Genomic DNA, 22,878 nt, shown 5'->3' on the forward strand with positions numbered 1-22,878 from the left:
ATTACCCAACCCCCAAAAACCCCTTCAAAACCATCAAAAACCGCATGATAAAGATTTTTGAATATTACTACTAGTTTCAACCATCAGAATATCAACATTATACATAAACTTGGTCAGAATATTCACAATGGTCATTAAACTAGTCTAGTAAAAACTAACAAAGAGAGCCCTTAGGCCAATAAGAAACCTACTAAAAATAAAACTATAAACTAAACTAAAATCACACAAATAGGTACTAACCCTCCTTGATCTACTTAATTGGGTTCTTTGGAAGTAGTCATCAGCTATGAAGTCATACAATGAGTGAACCATTTCCATTCCCTTATCATCATCAGTGCCTTCCTTGTTATTTTGCATGAGGAGAAGGGTGGTGAGCACTGAATGTGTCACCTGCACTAATAAATTTGCAACCCTATTGAGCTTATGTTTCACCTCTGAATTCTTCTTGACCAAGTTCATGATAGACTTTTGCAACCACTCAATCTCTAGGATTCCCTTCTACTTGTAATTTTCTCCCATAGTGGCCCCCTCCAGCTAGATGTGATCTCCCTCCATTTGTCTAGGCTTATGTATATTAAGTTATTTTAAGATATTTTGAAATGTTGATCCTTTTATTGGGTGTAAAGAACATCCTCTACACCTCCACTACTCCCATTTCTTTAATTATTTTATGTGTTTAAAAGGTATTCGATCTTGGCTCTAAGGGTCTACTAAGATTCTAATCATAAGCACTTGATTTGTATAATTTCTTGATATTATGATGGTCATTTATTTATTTCATCTTGATTACTTTGACACATTATGATTTGTATTTAATTTATTATAAGGTATTAAGCTTCTTCATTAACCTTGCCCCATCTACCCCATCCCACCCTTTTTTATGTTCATTATTCTTTCATATCCAATAGTATCACAATGTGATCCAATCGATATCCAAAGTAATTTTAGATTCTATAATCCCTAGCTACCCTAATGTATTGGGTGCCATTATTACTTTATCTCTCTTTATATTTTTCCTTAGCCCTTAAACCACAAGATTTGTTTTTCCTCTTTCTTATCCATTATTAGAGTTACATCTATCAATTTTAAACCTTAAATTGATAGCTTAGTTCTCTTTCTCCTAATCTATAATATATGTGCATTATGAAATTTCTTCTAAAATCTCTTTGCTAAGAAATTAATCAATTATTTCATGCATAACAAGCATGAAATAGAAAAAAAAATCATTTATAACTAGAACAATAATTATCATACTCAGCATTACACAATAAATTTACTACAATAGACATCTTGGCAATAATTTTTTTAAAGCCATCTCATTGTGTCACATTTTTCAAATATATTTCCCTAATGAGTACTATGCAAAGAAACACAAGAAGTAGAGCCTATTTCTTGCATATGTCACCATATTCCATGCTAATTTCATTTCTAAATGGAGTGGACCATGACATTAATTTCCTTCTCTCTCATAAATGTAGAATAATCATTTATAATACTTTCCAGATTTGTATCAATAATTTATGAAATTCACAATGGATGTATGCTTATATGAGATGAGCTATTTAACGATTGTTGTGTTTTTTATAATACTACAATACTATATTTTTTTAGCATTGTATAATATAGTAAATGAGCATACAATGAGTACTCTAAGGTATAACATAGAGTTTCATATTGGGGTACAAAATGTGACCAACTTTCAAAATTGAATATAATATTTTCTATGTTTTTATTTACAATAAATTTTATTGTTTGTATTAAAATATTAATTTTTTATGATATTAGATGTTTTGTTTTGAGGTGAAGAGTAAGCTTTTCATATTATCTTTAAAAACATATCAAATTCAAACTTGATTTCAGAATGAAGGGGAAGTAGGTATGATTATTTTATATTAAGATAATGATTTTCTAAATAAGTAAACATAATTCAATTGGGATTGTAGAAACTTTTTATGTAAAATAGTTAGCTAATTTAAATGACCTCAAAAGATCAACAAAACAATGGATAACAAATATGGTCAAATGAAAAGTGACAATAGTTATTTCATATTCATATAGCTATGGTAAGTGCCCGTTTAAAAATGTGTAGGTACAAAGAACGTTAAGAATGATAAGAAGACATTTAAAGAAGCATATCAAGGTTGTGATCATGTGAAATTTAGCACTTAATTTCCACAAAAAAGAAAATTTGAAATCTTCAATAGACAAGAGATATATAATGTGAGTGTCTAGTATGTGAAAGTAAAGTTTGTAAACAATAAGATGACATATATTGAATAACTTTTAGAAAAAAAATTGTATGAAAATAAAAGATTTTGAGATCTCTAATATCAATGTAGAACCAAATTACTTTAATTATTCAAATGCACCAAAGGTAATTCTACACCGACCATCTACTCACACCTCTTATGTCTATCAAAGAAATATTGAAAGATTCATTTGGAAAAAATGATGAAGAGCTTTTACATCTAAGTGCAAGACCAAGGGAAATGTAGATGTCAAAATAAAATTTATTCTTCAAATAAAGGTAATTCAATAGAATGAGATACATGCAAATTTGATAAGAGATATTTTAATTGCTATCATTGTTATAGATGTGGTCAAATTTAATAACATTATAAATTAAGTGAAAATAGGAAACAAAAATATGAATAATATATAAATTTACATCATAAAATCTTAACAACCAAAAAATAATTCACAAAAAAATATTTATATTAGCATTACTTACAAGAAATGTTTAACAAATTTAATAAGAGTAATATTACAGTAAATTATTATCTTAATATGTCCATAGATACAAAAATAAGTTCCACAAAATAACAATCTACAAACAAATTATCACCTCACTAAGGATCAAAAAATATAAGATTTTTCATTGGTGTGATTAACACAATTGACCAAAATGATAGTATTCCATATAGATATTTAAAAAAACAAGAGCTCTTTGTGAGCAGGAGTCCCTACGTTTTGGTGTCATAGTGGAGATTGTAGCTATAAGGACTCATAGTGAGGATTGTAGCTATCACCAATTACTGAGAAAGTAGGAAAAACATTAAATCTATTGTACAAATCGGTAAAATAGCTACTGAAAATGTTACATTGATCTCATAAATGTGTAATTATAAATTTTAAGTAAAATATTAATTTTAAATGAAAATAAATTAGCTAATTTGATAATTGTTTGAAAAAAATTATTTTAATTGAAAATTATTATGTCACTAATGAAATAAGCTAATTATCATTAAGAGAAATAGTTTCAAAATTAAATTATATTAACAAAATAGTATATAAACTTTATAAATATTTGATTAATCAAAAAAAGTTGATCATTATTGGTTTATAGATTACAAACTAATGCACTACTAGCTTGCCCCAAAGTACAATAAATTTTGATCAATGATTTCCTCAAATGTCAAAATAATCTAAAATAAAATTGCACTATAATCCCATTGCCACAAATGTAATTTAAGAGTATTTATTTTTGCATGTGATATAAAATATAAATTAATATAAAAACTTGTTTTAGAATGCAAAAGGTTACTATTCATTTGATTTTTCTTTTTTCATCATACATAGTTAAATCCATTATTTTTCTTTTAAACTTCTTTATTTTATATCATTTGATTTATGTTTTGTATTTGTTGTTTGATTTATTTAAATGATAAAAATATTTTTTATTGAATATTTTATGTAGTATATCATATTATATTGTCTTAAATTCTTTTCTTTTTTAAAATATTATTGAATTTTCTAGAATTATTATGTATTTTTAGTAAATTATAAATAATTAATTTAATTTAAACTTTTACTTCAAAATCAAATACCTTTAAAGCTTTTTTCTTTCTCTAAATTTGTATTTTAAACTTTCTTGTAATTAAGTTCTTTTCAAACCTTTCATTTTCTTTATTTCAATAACAATTATAAGAATTGATATATCTTGATTATCTATTTTATACACAATATTTTGTTTACTCTTTCTTAATTTAAAAAAATTATAAATATGTTAATAAATCTATAAAAAAATCATGTACTATATAGTTCTTCCCTTCCTCCTTTTTATTGGAGCAGCATTAGAACATAACTTTTAATAAAAACTCATTTATCAGATTTTGAAAGCATCGGGAAGGATCTACCATGTTCAAAAGGTGTTTATTTCATCTAGAAAAAATGACGACACCATCACACAAATAGTATGGACAGTTGGCGATGATCAAGATGAATTAATTTTCTGTCAGAGAACACAACAATAGCATTTAATATTTTTCAGATTAATCTATATAGAAAAATAGGCAAAAACTCCAGAAAATTTCTCTTGACCAATCGGAAAATTGAAATTGGCATTTAATAAATGAAAATTTTAAATCTTGACACTCAACTTTTAGAATAATGTGCGAGCTTGTTGAAAAGAAATTAATTAAGAGGGGGGCAAAAGATTACATTTAAAGGCAGGGACTAATAATTATCATCTATCGCAATAAAAGTGGATTTACCTCTTAAATACAAGTTAGATATCTATACGATACCAAAGAGGATAAGGTTTTCCCTTCGCCTTACGATACAAAAAGAGGATAAGGTTTTCCCTTCGCCTTGGTCTACAACCTCACGAAAATAATAATCGGAATTATGCCATGGCAATAACTATAATATTTAAAGGGTATGGTGTCCATGGAAATGAAATTTGTCGGTTATGTGGGCACCTTTTATTGACGATGGCCATTGTGTTCTTGCAACGTATCTGTGTTAAAGGGTCTGTTTGCTGGTTCCCATTCATTTCAGGCTTCTAAATTTCTTCCCTTTCCTCAGAGCATGGAATTCCTGACATGCAATCTGAAAGAGGCTGCGACCATTGGATTCGCGATCCTCTTTTTCCTCTACTGCTTCCTTTATAAGTTGAAGAGCAATCGCAACAGATTCAAATTGCCTCCAGGGCCACGTCCATGGCCTCTCATAGGAAATCTCAATCTGCTCATGGGAAACCTATCTCATCACTCTCTTACGGCGCTGGCAAGGGAATATGGTCCCATTATGTTCCTTCACTTGGGCTCCATCCCCACTGTTGTGGCTTCTTCGCCTGCCATGGCGAAAGAATTCCTCAAAACCCACGATTTGGTCTTTGCAAATAGACCAAACTGTGCACATGGGAAGTACGTACGCTATGATCATTAAGACCTGGCGTTTAGCCCCTATGGAGAGTACTGGAGGCAGATGAGGAAGCTGTGCACCGTTGAGCTGTTCACCGTTAAGAGAACCGAGTCCTTCAGATTCGTGAGAGAGGAAGAAGTTGCTGCCATGATCGCCTCCATCTGGCACCAAAGCGGGCAAGGAGAGAAGTGTGTAGATGTGAGGAAAATGCTCTCCTCCCTTACACAAAATATTACGTGCAGAATGTTTGTCAGCAGGACGTACTCCGACAACGATTTGAATGGGGGATATACCTTCAAAGAAATGGTTGACGAGATAACTGCTGCGAGCGGTGCAGTTTGCGTTGGTGATTTCATTCCGTCCCTCCATTGGGTTGACGTACATGGAATTCGCCGTCGCATGCACGCCATTTATCAAATATACGACATATTTGCTGAGAATGTAATCGAAGAGCACGTTCATCGTAGATAAGGAAAAGCAAAGCACAAGGAACGAGATCGTGTTAAAGATTTGGTAGACGTGATGCTCGACATGGCCGAGACGGAGGGCCAGACTATTTCACGAACGCATATCAAAGCGATAATTCTGGTAAGTCTGAGAATCAAGGCCAACTAGGCTTTCAAAAATCTTATTACAAATTGTTTTAAGCCAGTCTTCTTTCGATGTGTGCGCAGGATATGTTAACAGGGGGAATGGAAACATCGTCGACACTGGTAGAGTGGGCAATGAGTGAACTGCTTAGGAATCCCGCAACGCTGGCAAGAGCGCAGAAAGAGATTGACTCTGTTGTCGGCAGAAATCGAAGACTAAAGGAGAGTGACGTCATGGGACTCGACTACTTGCGATGTGTGGTGAAGGAAACATTTCGACTTCACCCGCCAGTTCCTCTGCTCGTTCCGCACGAGTCGATGGAAGGGTGCACCGTGGGAGGATATTTTATTCCGCCGAAGACAAGGCTGTATGTGAATGTTTGGGCGATCGGAAGGGATGAAAACGTTTGGAAAGACGCCCATCTGTTTAAACCAGAGCGATTTGTGGGGAGTAATAAGGATGTGAGAGGTCAGGACTTCGATCTGCTGCCCTTCGGAGCAGGAAGAAGAGGATGCCCTGGGATTTCGATGGGTCTTTCTGTTACTGAGCTGGCACTGGCTCAACTGATTCATTGCTTTCATTGGACTGCAGACGGTGAGATAAATATGGCGGAAGGGTCTGGAATAACTCTTCCGAGGAAAGATCCGCTGTTTGCATGTCCTAAATGGAGGCTGACTGCTGAATATCCAGTTTGAAGAAGCATTCGCTGAGGCGGTTCTGTTGTAATAATGTTTACTGAATCAAATCAACAGTATTGCAGGTGAGCATATCAGTGCTGTAGGGAAGACTCCAGAAGTTTTCCTTTCACTTCCATCGTCAGCTTCCGAAGAAAATTCAAGAGTGCTCCATAAAGTTTATAAAGAGAGCTATCTCTATTAGAATTTTGTGTCAATCTAAATAAATATTATAACTTGTATTGTGCATATCTGCTTCATTCTATCTTGCTGTGTGCTGCCCTGTTTTTCCTTTAGTCTCCTGTTATATTCTTCTTTACCTCATACTGTAAAAACAATAGCTCTTAGACTGCTGTTATACTCTGTTTCAACATGTCAAACTTCTCGGAATGTTAGTCATTGGGCAAAAACTCTTCTACATTGAGTTCACGCAGTGATGTAATAGATCTTTTTAAAACGCAATCAATTAGAGGATCAAGGCATGGTCTCTCCTTTATAGATGATTGTAGAAGAGTTCGGCTGTATGTTTCTTTTATGAAGTGTTTCAAAAGTTTTAGGAGTTTAAATATTTGACTAAAAAATAAAGTAGAAAATGTTCAAAGATAATAAGAACTAATAGAGCGACTCAACATATGTATAATGTCATTTTAGATTTTTGTAATCATGTGGCTCAAAGAAAGAATCAATTGTCACTTCCTCACCACAACAAAATGGGTTGTAGACAGAAAAAATAGAACTATTATAAAAATGGCTAGGTGTATGCTTCACTCCAAAAATGTAGAAGATAAATTTTAGACTGGAGGAGTTTATGTTGTTGTATATATCTTGAATATAACACCTGCTAAGAAAGTTTTGAAGACAACACTAGAAGAAACATGGAATGGAAGAAAGCGTACAATATCTCAGTTTAGAAGATTTTTTATTTTTTATAATGCATATGCTCACATCCCTCATGTGAGAAGGAACAGACTTCAAAGAAAAAGTGAAAAGTGTTGGATATAGTGAGGAATCAAAAGGATATAAGTTATATATCTCCAACACAAATAAAGTTCATACTTAAAGAAATTTATGGTTTGATGAAGATGTTAAGAATGGTAATTCTTCAACACAATCTTTCTTTCCAATTTTGATTGATGAAGACAAGCCTACCTCTATCAGTGGTCAAAATCAAGGTGTGAAGTGTTCTTTAGGAGAAGAACGAACACATGTTAAATAACCAAGTGAAAGTGATGATGAAAATCAAAGAAAAATTAGAGGCATCCAAGAAATATATCAAGAAGGTCCTAGAAACATATTTGCTAACATTAATGCTCTTAGTACTAAGGAGATGCAGGTTGACATTCCAAGCACATATTCAAAAGCAACTATGATAGAAGAACACAACTCTTTGATAAAATATAGAACATGGAAATTTTCAACATTTTTAGAAGGAAACAAAATGTCGTTGGTTGCAAGTGGACCTAAAGAACAAAGTTCATGTCTAATGGAGCTATTAAAAAATAAAAATTAAGGTTAGTGATGAAGGATCGCCTTGGTATTCTTAAAATCGCTCCATTTTGGTCATTTATTTGTTTTCAACTTTGATATGGTCCAAATGTAAAACATTATCAAAAGGATTGTAAAAAAATATCAAATGAAACTATGATAGTGCTATACTGCAAAATCATAATTTTGCAATATAACACCATAACACTTTCTAGAATTTGAATGATCATAGTAGGGTAGTTGGTAAGTTTTGCAATTGCCCTAAAATATTTATAAAATGGATGGAGTTACGTAGGATAAAGCATAGTAGAGGGAAAAGAGAATGTAAATATCCCAAAGCCTCTAAACTATCAACAATCATGACCATTTAGTGAATGCACAGTTGAGCCCATAATGGTGGTGGAAGGTGTAAGTTTAAGCTACCCTATTCATGTTGAATCAATTAGTAAATATGTTGAACATTTCTATATCATTTTACTTTGTGATTTGATTTATTTATGAATTTACTTTTGAATTTGGAAGTAATTTGTAATTGTATTCTCTAGTTCAGGGTCATCCTCGTGCCTCCTTTATTAAAACTAATTTACATAGAATAATTAGCTAATTGAAATAACCTTAAAAGGTAAACAAAAGAGTGGATGATAAATATGATCAAATAAGAAGTGAAAAAAGTCATTTTATATTAATATAGTTATCGCAAGAGCTTGTTTAAAAAAGAACAGATACAAAGAAAGCTACGGATGCCAAGAAAACTCTTAAAGAAGCATACCAAAGTTGTGATCATGTAAATTTTTTGACTAATTGCCACTAAATAGATAAATTCAAGTCTTTAAGATACAAGAGATATAAAATGTGAGTGTGTAGTAAGTGAAATCAAAGTATGTAGTTAATAAGATGAGAAATATTGAATAGCTTTTGCAAAAAAATAGTATGACAATATAAGATTTTGAGATCTATAACATCAATGTTGAACCATGTTGCTTTAAATGTTCAAATGCACTAATGATATATCTACACTAACCATCTACTCAGATCTCTTTTGTCTATCAAAGAAATATTGAGTGAATCCTTTGGAGAAAATGGTGAGGAAGCTTTTTCATATAAGTGCAAAACCAAGGGAAATATAGAGACCAAAATAAAAATTATTCTCCAAAAAAAGGTGATTCAATAGAATGAGATATAGTCAATTTTGATAAGATATATCTTCATTTTTATCATTGTTATAGATATGGTTAACTTAAATAGGATTATGAATTAAGAAAAAATAAGAAACAAAACTATCAATACTATATAGAATTACATGGTAAAATCTTAACAATGCTAACAAATAATTCAGAACAAAATATTCATATTAGTATTACTTACAATAAATATTTAACAATTTTCTTAAGAATAATACTATTCTAAATTAATGTCTTTATGTCAACATACATACACAAGTACATACCACAAAATAACAACCACCAATCTTCAAAAAAATCCAAAAAAACAAAAAAAATCTCCAAACAAATTATCACCTCTCTAAGGATAAAAACAAGATGGGATTCTTTATCAATTTCATTATCACAATCTACCAAAAAGATAGTACTCCATATATAGGTATTTAACAAAATAATTATCATCCATCACGATAAAAATGGAGTTATCTCTTAAATAGAAGGTAGGCTAGATATCTATACGATACCAAAATAGAATATGGTTTTCCTTTGGTGTTGCTTTACAACCTAACAAAAATAATAATCCAAATTATGCTATGGGAAGGAAAAAATATTCAAAGAATATGGTGTGAAATTTGTCAGTTATGTGGGCCCCATTTATTGACCATAGCCATTGTGTTCTTGCAATGTATCTATGTTGAAGGGGATGTTTGTGGGTTTGTATCCATTTAAGGCTTCTAAAATTTCTTCCCTTTCCTCAGAGCATGGAATTCATGACATGCAATCTGAAAGGGGCCACCACCATTGGATTCTCGATCCTCTTTTTCCTCTACTTCTTTCTTTATAAGTTGAAGAGCAATTGCAATAGAATACAATTTCTCCTAGGGCCACATCCATGGAAGCCTTCCTCATCACTCTCTTACGGTGCTGGCAAGGAAATATGGTCCCGTTATGTTCCTCGACTTGGGCTCCATCCCCACTATTGTGACTTCTTTGCCTGCCATGGCAAAAGAATTCCTCAAAACCCACAATTTGATCTTTGTAAATAGACCAAACTATGCCCATGGGAAGTATGTATGCTATGATCATAAAGACTTGGCATTTAGCCCCTATGAAGAGTATTGGAGGTAGATGAGAAAGCTGTGCACCATTGAACTGCTCATCGTTAAGTAAACCAAGTCTTTCAAATTTGTGAGAGAGGAAGAGGTGTCTTCCTCTCTCAGGAAAGCTAGCAAGGAGCAAAGTGCGTGTATACATCTTGCTGGCAAACATTCTGCATGTAATATTTTAATAATGTAATAATGTTGTAATAATGTTTATTGAATCAAATCAACAATATTCCATGTGAGCATATCAGTGTCATAATGAAGACTCCAGAAGTTTTTCTTTCACTTCCATCGTAAGCTTTTGAATAAATTTATTGCATATTCTAAAACTCTAATTCATGAAAATAACTTCTCTATTGTGGACCATATGATAAAACTGTTAGAAGAGGTACAAATTGCACTTCATACATGTAAGGTCATATAGGAAAATTGGGATAAAACCTTGGAAATCATTATTAAGGTACATTCTAAATTTTTGTCTCATTTTGATGTTTCTATGTAAATAAAATAGAATAAATCTTTGGCATTACTGTCAAAAAAGGGAGAGAAGAGATATATCGAAGAAAGCCATATGTTATGGGAGAGAGACACATAGAGAGACACATAGTATGAAGAGAAATATGCTATGGGGGAGAACTTGCAATAAGTAAGAAATAAATAGAAAGCCATGTTGTATATAGTAAGAAGATGAATAGTATACTATATATTCCTTACAAAATCAATTTTGAAAAATCCCAAAAATAGTATACTCTATTGAGCTAGTATCATGTGGTGATTGATATAAGGTATTTAGTTTTGGCTGATAAGTGGGTAAAAGCACAAACCTGTGTCACCTTTTTGTAAAGGAAAAAGCTAATAAAAGTATGATAGTTCACCTTCAATGAAATAAAACTAGTATTATTATATTTAATTCAAAAATGAAATAAATTAAAGAAATGTAAAGAAATGGATGAATTTTAGGATTTAAATTTTTTATAATTATTTGGAGTAAGAATTGATATATTTTCCTATTTTTTATTGATAAATTTTTGGCCGCTAAAAAACACTAAAAATTAGGGGTCTAGTTCCCACCACAAAACTATATGAAAATAAACTTATTTGCCTTTGATCTCAGATTATGTTAGAGATAACATATATAGCTAGAACAATCAAAAATAAAAATGATCTTTAGACCTATATTTTCTCTTTTATAATGATTCAAATTTTAACTCATCTGAAATGAATAGTTTTCATCTCCCAACACATTTTTCAAAAGAAATCTATTCTAAGCAAAAGTAAAAATATACATTTTGGAAGAGGACTCTCTCCTCTAGAACATCATATAATTTTAAAATATTTTTGATATGATTTAGTATTTTTTTTTCTCAAAATTGACATATTTTTTAGTGGTAAAATACTTGCTTATAGAATTTATTAATTACAATATACTATATCCAATTAAAACACTATAAAATCTATATGAGAATATTATTGACTTTGAGTTCTATAAAATGGTGTTTATATGTTATTAAAATAATATCATAAAAAATAGCAAGAGTTATTAAAATGCCACTTTTTCTAAAATAATTTTATTTCTTTGGTAATTAGATACAAACTAGTATAAAACATGCATTTAATTGACATTTTCAATTGGAAAAGTGTGAGATCATATATAACTTAGCTAAAATTAATTTATCTAGATTATATATTTGAACAAAATTGACTTTTGGATAGAAATACCCAAATTCAATCATTTTGACAAGTTAGCCTGAAAGGTGACATGGCTTTGTACTTTTACCCAAGTATTTTTGTCACTAATGCCAAAGGGGGAGTGTGTTGCCATATTAGTCAAGTTTGTTATTAGTGACACACACTTATTCAGATTGTATATAGCTACCAAGCTCATTGTATAGTTCTTAGTGTTTTCCATGTAAGTCAATTGGTCAGCAAGTTCTACAGTTCCTATCGAGTCCTTTGGAAAAATCTCAGTGGTTACCGAGAAGATTCAGTTAATGTAAAGTCCAACAGTGTAAACTGTGCATTTCAATTGATGTTGAATTTATCAATGGTTACCAAGCAGTGTAGTGTATGTAATAAGAGTCCAATGTGAACTGAGCATCCCAGTATTACCCAAAAGACTTAAGTTTATATTGAGCTTGAGGTGAGAATGTTTACTGAGCTATATAGTGTAAATCTAGAGACACAGTTTATATGACAAGTTTCACAATGCCTATGGAATCACCAGTGTAGACCGAGTTTAGGACTACTTAGAAGTGATTAGTATGGACCAACCCTCTATGTCTATTGAGTGCATGATGATGCTGAGCAACGCCAATGGATGCTGAGTATTAGAACCTCATCAAGTTAGTCTTCAAAACTCAAATGTCTTCATTTGGACCAACTTTATAACATTTCTGTAAACTTGTATAATGGCCAACTTTGTAATTTATATAATTGAATATATATATATATATATATATGTATGTATGTATGTATGTATGTATGTATGTATGTATGTATGTATGTATATACATGTGTATATATATGCATATGTATATATATATGTATATGTATATATATTTCTATATATATATATATATGTATGTATATATACATATATATATATATATACATATATATACATATAGATATACATATATATATACGTATGTATACATATATACATATATATATACATATATATATATATATATATGTATGTATATATATACATACATATATATATATATATATATATATATATATATATATATATATATACATACATATATATATATATACATACATACATATATATATATATGTATATATATATGTATGTATGTATGTATGTATATATATATGTATATATATATATATGTATGTATATATATATATATATGTATATGTATGTATATATATATTTATGTATGTATATATATATATATATGTATATATATATAATTCATTGTTTCATATCCAAGCAACCATATGTGTGAAAATATAAATATTTGAATGTGAATTACATCAGAGAAACGTAGAAGGAATGAATTGTAAAGGCCATAACAACACACAGAGCAACAGTGACATATCTATCACCAAATGGTGATAAGTATACAAAGGAATCTCATTCAACAAATTAAGTTGAAATTAGAGATCTACTACTACTTCATCCTAATTGGTGGATCAGTCAAAATCTTTTCACAAGGTAGACCTAACAATCTTTTGTAAATCTCTTTACTAAATCCATACTTAATTGTATATTTTTAAATCTTTTCACAATGTGGACCTAACAGTCTTTATTGCTCCTAACAGGGCAGATCATCAGAAGTGATCAATGTAAACTTTAACAAGCTAACTTTATATTGTAGTACTAAAGTTGTGGGTATCATCCCCACCCTAGCTTTACTTTCTATTTGAAAGGTTTTTGGGTTACCAAATCTTTGTGTATTAGTGTTATGAATGCTTTCATGTTTTCAGTTTCTTATTCATGTAATTAAATCAGAATTTATATGATGGATTAAATGCTAATTGAATGGTTGCGTAAAGGTTGAAATTGTTGAAGTTTTAGAAGTTACTGATTCACCCCTCCTCTCTCATTAACTTAACTTAGTCTTGAATATTTCCAACACCTATGTTAGCAAGATATGTCAGAAGGTGTCATACACTTCATCAAATCATTAGAGAAAAATTAGATGGAACAATAACAAGAAGCAAATTGAAAGGCACATGTTTACTTGCTAAATTTGAACCTAGAAATATTAAAGATGCATTGGATAATGAAAGTTGGATTCAAGCTATGAATGAATAAACTAAACAAATAGAGAAGAACAAAACTTGGACTCTTGTTCCTAGACCCAAGGGTAAATATGTAATTGGCACAAAGTGGGTATTCATAAATAAGTTGGATGAAGATGGAAAAGGTTTTTGAAAACAAAGAATAGGTTAGTATATAAAGGTTATTCTCAAGAATAAGGTATTGATTTTGGTGAAACTTTTTCTTTTGTTGCAGGATTAGAAGATGTTAAAACTTTAATAGCATATGCATCTCACAAAGGATTTAAAGTTTATCAAATGGATGTAAAATCTTCTTTCTTAAATAGAATTCTTAATGAGGAAGTCTGCATTGAACAACCTGAAAGTTTTGTAGATCCTAGCAAAAAGGACATAGTTTGCAAATTACATAAGGCATTATATGGTCTCAAGCAAGCTCCCAGAGCTTGGTATGAAAGACTTCATAACTACTTAGTACAGATTGGTATTCAAAGAGAAAGTGATAACATTACTCTTTATATCAAAGAAGGACCAAACAAAAAGATTGTGTTGGCAGAAATACTTGTTGACGATACTTTATTCACAAGAAATGATGACTTGTGCAAGGCATTTTTAGAAGAAATGAGTAGAGAATTTGAGATGCCTATGTTTTTTTATCTTTTCTCAAGCTGTTAAGCTCATACTAAAGAAATTTGGAATGGAAGACTCTAAACTAGTTGGAACCCCTATGTCTATTGGAGATAAACTCTCCATGAATGATGATTCCAAAGAGGTAGATCATACCACATATAGATCAATGATTTGAAAATTATAGTATGTAGTCCATACAAGGCCTAACATTGCATTATTAGTTGATATGGTGGCAAGATTCTCAGCATATCCCAAAGAAAATCACATGATGAAAGTCAAAAGAATCATAACTGGGTAGCAAGTATTCATGAAAGAAAAAGAATTATTGGTGGAGCATTATTTCTTGGTAAAAGCCTAGTGTCTTGGACAAGAAAGAAATAAAATTTTATCTCTTAGTCCCCAATAGAGGTAGAATATGTGGTAGCTATAGTCAATTGTTCTAATATTGTTTGGTTCAAACAACTATTGGTAGGTATGAAGAAAAAAATCAAGGATCCAGTATTCATATACTATGATAACTCCATTGCAATAAATATATCAAAGAATCCAATGATTCACACCAAAATAAAACACAGTTCTATAACATATCATTTCTTGAGAGAATTGGTTCAAGATAAAAAAGTTAGATTGGAATATGTAAATAAAATAGAGAAAATTATAGATATATTCACCAAGCCATTATCTAAGGATGTATTTATATATCTAAGAGGTAAGATAGGGGTCATTCCCCTATCTAGAGCTCACTAAATGAAGTTTAGTGATGCATCAACCAGAGTATTATTGAAGATCAATAAGTTGGTGCAATATTGACAAGGGCATATTACAAATGAATTAGTATTTGAGGTACATTATTTTTTCCTAAACATTGTCTTTGGCATAAGATGTCAAAGAGGGAGAGTTTTTTGTCATATCTAATAAGAAAATTTGTGGAGAATTTTGATATCATAGAAATTTAAATGTAAATAGAAAGAGAAAGAGATGTCAAAGAGGGAGAATAAACTTGGTAGAGGTTTCTATCAAAAGAAGTTATAGTAGTTTGAAGTTTTCAAAGAGAGGGAGAAACTAAAGGCAAAAAGATTTCATATTGATAGAGGGAGCTCTCATAGATTAGAATCAAAATTAAACTAAGGATATGTTCCTTACTTTATTCTTTCTCCAAATTTTAATTATATTATGACATGTTGTGTTTCCATCAATGCCAAAGAGGGAGATTGTTGAAGCAATTGATTAATTGTGCATTGTCTTTGATGTTACAAAAAATGTTGTATCATTATTAGTCAGTGTATGTTAAGCTCACTTAGGCATTGAAGACATTTTTCTATGCCTATTCAGCATTCCAGAGTTTGCCTAGTTTAGAAGACAGTATCTACCAAGTTCACTTGGGCACCAAAGGAAAGTTTGTGGAAGATAAGTGTTAACTAAGCTCACTCAGTTAACGAAGGAAATGTTGGATTGAACTAGTGTTAATTGAAATCACTCAATTACAAAATAAACTTTACGAGTATGCAATATTGACCAAGTTCACTCAGTTAACAAGGAAAAATCATTTCCAAATTAGTGTCTGCCCAGCAGGGTTGGCTAACAAAGGATTTTCTTGTTTTGGCATATTGAGTTCAATTAACTTATTTGTTGGTTTTAGCCAACTAAGAATATGAATATTAATTATTCTAAGTTTTATTCCAATTGACTTGACTATAGGAATGATAAGGCCAAGTTGAGACTTAGACTATGTGAAATACATGGAAGGAATTGATGATTTGATGATGTGAATAGGAAGTGAATAAGAAGGATAAGAAAAATAGCATAAAGGAGCTAAAAGGAAATATTATATCAAGAAGGATCAAGTATACAAGATAGAATTGAGATATTTAATTAGCAATTTAATTGCATCCAAATTAGCTCATGTCATTGTTACTCTCTAACCATTGTAGCGGTGAACTAAATCTCTTAACAAAGTTGACTTAACATCTATTTGTAAATCATCTAACAAGGTGGCATTTATATTGAAGTGTCTAAAGAACTCTAACAAGGCCACTCATAACAAGGTGATTAAATCTTCTAACAAGGTCACACCTAATAGTGTGTTTTGCAACCTTTAATAGGGCTCACTTCAAAAGAGTGAAAATTAGTAACTAGTTGCAATTGTGAGATTTTTCCAAATTGGGTTTTCATGTTAAATCTTAGTTTCATATATGTTCATGCTATTTCTTTTATGTTTTTGAAAATAAATTAAAGTAATGGTAATCATGAATCACATCTTAAGATTTTCAATGTTTACCAAGTTAGAACATTTTATGTGTATTGTCAAGCATTGGTAGAGTTCAATTATAAGAATTTATTTTGTACTAACATTTAATGGAGCTAAGAAATATTTTTGGTAATTGATTTACCCCTCCCCTCTCAATTACTCCTCTTAAATTTGCAACAAGACCTACTTATGACAAGACTAATCTTGGTTATATATTTAACATGTCTACAAAGAAACCTGAGATTAGATCAAATCTAAATGAAAAAGATAAATCTGATGATAAGATTGAATCTAGTGAATCTTCTGATAAACCTAAAGAAGTTGAAAAGGACATGGAAGTTGATATATTGGATGAACCAAAGAAAGTGGAATCTCCTAAGAAAACCAGGTATGAATTCAGAGGTAAGTTTTTTTCATGTAATTAAATAGGTCACATGAAAAGAGATTGTACAAATAAGTCATTTGATCATGTTAAGGACTTTAATTTTTATGGTATGGGTCATAAAGAAATTGATTATAGGAAACGTAAATAATATAATGATAGAAGGAATACTAGAATTTCTAGAAATACTAACCCTGCATATAGAAGAGGACCTAATGAAAGGATATCAAGAGAAGGAATACATTATGAAGAAAGAAGGAAGATCATGTGTTATAAGTGTAAGAAATTTGGATACATTGCTCAGGATTTTCATACACCTGATGATCACCAAAATCCTAGAAGTAGAACTCTAGTACATTAGTTATGCAACAACTTTAGACATACATCAAAGTATTGGACAATGGAAAAAAACTTTGAAGATAGAAGGAACAATGGAAGAAACTTCAAAGATAGAAGGAATGATGGAAGAAAAATAAAAAATGATAGAAGGAACCATGAGACTCTAGAAATAACAAAGACAATAAGGAACAAAGAAATGTAGTTAGTGAACTTTGAGAAAAACTCAATGAGGCATTTGTAAAAAGGATTAGACATCTCAAAAGAAAAGTTAGAAGATGATGAGACATGAAGATCAAAGTCAGTTATTGATTTTGATTCAATTAATTTGGATTAAGCTTGTTCACAACACCAAAATTTGAAACTTCATCTAGAGATCAGACTAGAGGTAGCGAAGTTGGGAAAATGTGTATCAATATAAGTTTAGACTGTATCTAAGATCACTTGTAATTTGGAGCTTATCTAAACTAGTTATGAAGGAATTAAGAGTTACTTTTATTAGAGAGTAAGTCAATTCTGTAGCACAAGATGAAAATTATGTTCTTGTACTAAGAATTTCATGGAACAAATTTAAGAGCATTTTCATGATGGTAGGAAGCTATCGGAAACTTTGGGTAGCATATGAAGATCAAATAGAAGATCTTGAATAGATATTTGATTTCAAAGTGCAACTGACAACTTTTCATATTTACAAAGTATGGAATTAATGCAAGTTTGATTTGGAGGAATAAAATGGAGTACATACTTGAGTGCTACTTTATTGTGATTACATCGGAAGCATAGAGCACTCATAAGCACTTGACAGGGCCATTCCAAAGCAAACCCTATTTTCAAAAGAGGTATTTTATCATTTATTTGTAGAATTTATTTGATAAAAAGTTTATATTTGATAGAAGCATGGATATGTCAATAGTTCATAATGTTGAGAATGAGGAGACATTGAAATTGAAGGCTATTTCCATGAAACCCATGGAAGAAAACCCTAATTCAGCATTATCCATTACTTTGAACAATGTAGCATATTTAGAAGATGTAGGAAGTTATCTTACCTATAATTTTGAATCTATTGGGAGTGAGTATGTGAAAAAGGATATGGAACTAATCTTTAATCATGATATGACTATGAAACTTAGATTTGAACATTTAAGAGAACGAGACTTGTTAAAATATCATTTCTACTAAGAATTGGACACATATGAGTGGACACAAATCATGCTAAGTAGAATACATGATGGAAAACTATGGATGGAAGATAGTGTACTTGATATTTCATCTAACCTTATTTATGAGATAATTGGTCTTAGTAAAAAAAGGCATTATACCTATAGGTGAGAAATTTGTTAAGAAGAGAATTGAGAGCTACACAAAGGTAGTGTATAATGGAAAGGCCATGGTGATCAACACCATTAGACAAATTGATGTAATATTCCCGAGTAAAATCATTGCCTACTCTCTATGTACAAGTTCTAAGATTGATGAATTGTCAATCAGATTCATCTATGCAACCTACAATATATGTATTGTAAAGGACCAAGTTAATCTTAGTGAAATTCTAAGAATGAAACTTCTTGAGAACCTAGAGAAAATCAAAAGGACTAGGAATGGTGTGTTTAGATTTTAGTCACTAATCAATCATTTATTTTTTCATGTAGTTAAGAGATTTCCATATTTTGTCAGTCACGATAATTATGAGTAGTAAGAGATGTACAATGGATAAGATTACAAATGTACTGTAGAAGAAATCTAGCAGATAAAATATTAGATAGTGGGATCTTGATAATGAAAACATTTGAGAATGAGACAAGACAAAGATTCAAAATTGCACCTAAAAATGTAGATAGATTTAAAGAAGATATTTGTGTCATGGTTGATACATATTTTACTTATATTCAAGTAGTAGAACCTAAGGAAACATTTCTTGATCCCTTAGGTTATGAATTGAGTGATGAAACAACAATTGGATGCATTGACTTATTGTTGAAATTAGAGAAGAACCAAGTTGAGTATAGATTTGGAACTTATGATGAGATTAGCCAATCAGCTCATTAGGCATACTTCGAGAAAGTATCTCACAAAAATATAGAAACAATAATCAAGAAAGCTTTATCTAAGGCCATTATGATTGAGAGTGAGTCACAAGCAATTAGGTAGACTATGAAGTAAGGTATATTGAATGTGAAACCTTTGTTAGTGTCTATTGCAGAGACATCTTTGAAACAAAGTATTCCTTATGCAACAGTATTAGATGTTTGGCCAAGTAAGTTGAAGAGGAAATTAGAGAGATTAATGGAGGTTGTGGCCACCAAGACTAAAAGGGTCAAGCAATAAGCCATTAGACTAGGAAATACACAAATGATATTTTTGACAATTGTTAAGTCTAGTGAAGAGGAGGAAGAATAATAAGAAGTTAAACATGTAGAGAAGGTAACTAATTCTAAATAGTTAGCAAGCAAAGCTTGGCAACCCTAGAAGCCAAAGATAGAGAAGATAAATTCATCTATTCCTAATGTTTATTTATGACTTGTATAATAATTTTGAGAAAGAACATATTGATATCTCTACTATGAGATACATAATAGCCAATAATCTAAAACTTAAGGATATTAAAGGAATGGTAAACTAGAATGTCTATGATAGACTTACTAAAAAGAAGGCACTAGCTCAAGAATAGGACATAGAACTTCAAAATTCTATGATAAGAATAATATGCAAGACTGATGATGAAGAAGAAATCAAGAGATTGTTGAACAATCTAGCACCTTACTTGAGGAACAAGGTAAGAAAATTCCTATTTATGGTTGGTGAGAAAGATAAAATAAGAAGTAGAACTATGGCAGCTATAAGTTAGATGATGACAAAGTCCAAGGCAGCATCTTCACCAACACCTAGAACCTCTGAAGTGTTAGTAAGTGGTTAGACAATGTAGATAGATGAGACCAATGTTACCATTAACATTGATGGTACTAACCCTTTTGAGAGTTCCAAAAGAATGAACCTCATACTGAGGACATTGAAGAATAATTGAAACAAATTAAAGAGGAAAAGAGGCTATTAGATCAAGAGAAGAAGAAAATAGAAGAGATCAAGTAGAAATTGCTTGAAGATGAGATGAAAAGTTAAGTAGAGGAAGAAAAGAAAACATTAGTTGAAGAAGAAGTGAAAAGGAGAACAAAGGAATATAATATGAAGATATTAGAAGAGGAAGAAGAGAGACAAAAAGAAAGAAAGGAAATAGAATAGAAAGAGGAAAAAGAAAGAAGAGTCAAAGAGGCAACTAAAAAGATGACACTAAACCTTCTCGTTCATCTACTTCACTTTTTTTTGCTAGCCTAACAACAGAGGTAGATCCTAAACAAAGGGCATAGTCAGTGCTAAAATATTTTGATGAAGAATTATTAAATTTTTTGAATGTTATAGAAACAAAGGCAAAAATCTCACATGATGCTAACTTGTTTAGCACTATTTGTCAGAACATCAAGAAAAAATTTATAAGTCTCGATACTTGTATCAAGGAACCTTGGAAATTTCAAAAGGATGGAAAGATATTATACATCAAGTGTACCCTATCTTATAAGTTGACTAAGGATATTGATAGTTGGATTGAAACTAAGATGAGTGAGCTAGATGCTCTATCTAGCTAGTTGTAGCATCCTTCTAGTAAGATTGATGATTTTGAATGTCAATTGGCTAGTATTCATAGTGATATCACAAGACTAGAACTTTAGAAGGAGAAAAATTTGAAGAGAGTATCAGATTTTAAAGAGTCTATTGCTCCAAAAAAATCTATTGTTGAGAAATAGTTAGAGGAATGTGTCAAGGCCAAGGACACTTAATCTAACTTTTTATGCTCGAAACTTAACATAGTTGAGATTGCATCATATGCCTTATGTGAAATTATCACCTCTATTAAATCATCCAAGGATACATGGAAAAATGGTATCAGCAATCTTAAAGCAAGTTTCTATGGTTGCATTAAGATACTATCAGTTTAAGGCAGAAGAACAACAATTTTTAATAGTTTTCAACATTCTAACCTTTGTCATTGATGTCAAAGGGTGAGGAAATTCATAAGAAAATTGTAAATTAGGTAAAGAGAAGATAAAATTATAAGATATAAAATTATATTGTAAGGGGGAGCATATGTAAGATAGACAAGTTGTAATAGATGTAATGTTATTGTGTTATTTTTTTGAGTTTTTGATATTTAGCCACCTTTCCCTATTTTATTGCCATGAATACAAAAGGGGGAAATTTTTGACAATTGGCTAATGAATATATATAATTATTGTCATTTATGGAAACACATGATGTACATTCTTATAAAAAAATCTTAGAAATGAAGATACTTAACTTTTGCTACTCAGAAAATTGTCTAAGTATGAATTTTGTATATAGTAGTATATTGTTTTGTATGTAACTTGTTATTGATGTCATATTATGATTAGAGAAGTTAGATGGAGATTTTGTGCATGTTGATGATAACATGTATAACCTCAGAAGTCGTTATGGACTATATAGAAAAGAGATATTCATGTTTCACCAGTGAAATAGGATGTGGTAGAATTAAATGAAAGGAATTATTTTGTTTACAAAATAATTACTTTACCAATTAGGGCCAACATCCTAGAACTTTACTCTAAATTGGAAAAGTGTATTATCGTCTTTTTTGACCTAGGAGAAATTTGTGTAAAAGAATGGTTTTTATGAAAAAGACATCTTGCAAATTCAAGTGTAAGTTGTGCAAGTATTGTTGTATGGAAAGTTTTGTGAAAGCGATAGATGCAAAGTTTTGTAAAGCTCTTTTGTGACCTGATATCAAGCTAAAGATTAGAGATTATACAACAAAGAATTAACAAAATCTATATTTCATAATTCTAATTACTTGTTTGGGTAGTGAGCTCTACTTGTAATTGGAAGTGCATGTTTCGGCAGTAGTCTCATCTTGCATCTACTATACCACAACTCCTAATAGGGATTCAAAGTCTTCTAATAGATAATCTCTATACTAAATTTTCTCATTGACTCCTAACAGGATCCATCCTTTAACAAGGAACTTATATATTAGTATATCATCTAGTGGGTATCATCCCCACTAGGGTTTTCCCTTGGCTATGGTTTTCCTAGTTAAAATATGGTGTTCTAAGTTATCTTTGTGCATGGTTAATGTTACTGTTGAGCATTACTTTATTGCTTTTTTATGTATGGTTTAAAGTAACAAACAATATCAAGTTAGTGACTAAAGCTTGTAGATTATTGATTCACCACCCCCCCGCACCATCCCCCCCAACAGTAATTCCTATTTCTAATATTATCTTCACATTGATATCCAATAGACCAGTTTGTATTCCTATCAATATCTCTTCTTCCCAAC

At 30.9% G+C, this 22,878-nt stretch overlaps 1 protein-coding gene and 1 pseudogene across 1 annotated transcript; both read left to right on the forward strand.

Moving 5' to 3' along the window:
• Positions 1-4,731: 4,731 nt before the first annotated feature.
• LOC149553226 (cytochrome P450 71AU50-like) lies at positions 4,732-6,659 on the forward strand. The gene is made up of 2 exons (XM_089789863.1): positions 4,732-5,733; positions 5,820-6,659. The coding sequence occupies exons 1-2, from the start codon at positions 5,668-5,670 to the stop codon at positions 6,429-6,431; spliced, it is 678 nt and encodes a 225-aa protein (XP_089645989.1). The 5' UTR covers positions 4,732-5,667; the 3' UTR covers positions 6,432-6,659.
• On the forward strand, positions 4,754-5,616 carry LOC149553227 (cytochrome P450 750A1 pseudogene; annotated as a pseudogene).
• Positions 6,660-22,878: the final 16,219 nt, after the last annotated feature.

This window comes from Cupressus sempervirens, chromosome 6 (assembly GCF_028749045.1).
Source record: "Cupressus sempervirens isolate cs-2001-9-10 chromosome 6, ASM2874904v1, whole genome shotgun sequence".
NCBI classification, from domain to species: domain Eukaryota; kingdom Viridiplantae; phylum Streptophyta; class Pinopsida; order Cupressales; family Cupressaceae; genus Cupressus; species Cupressus sempervirens.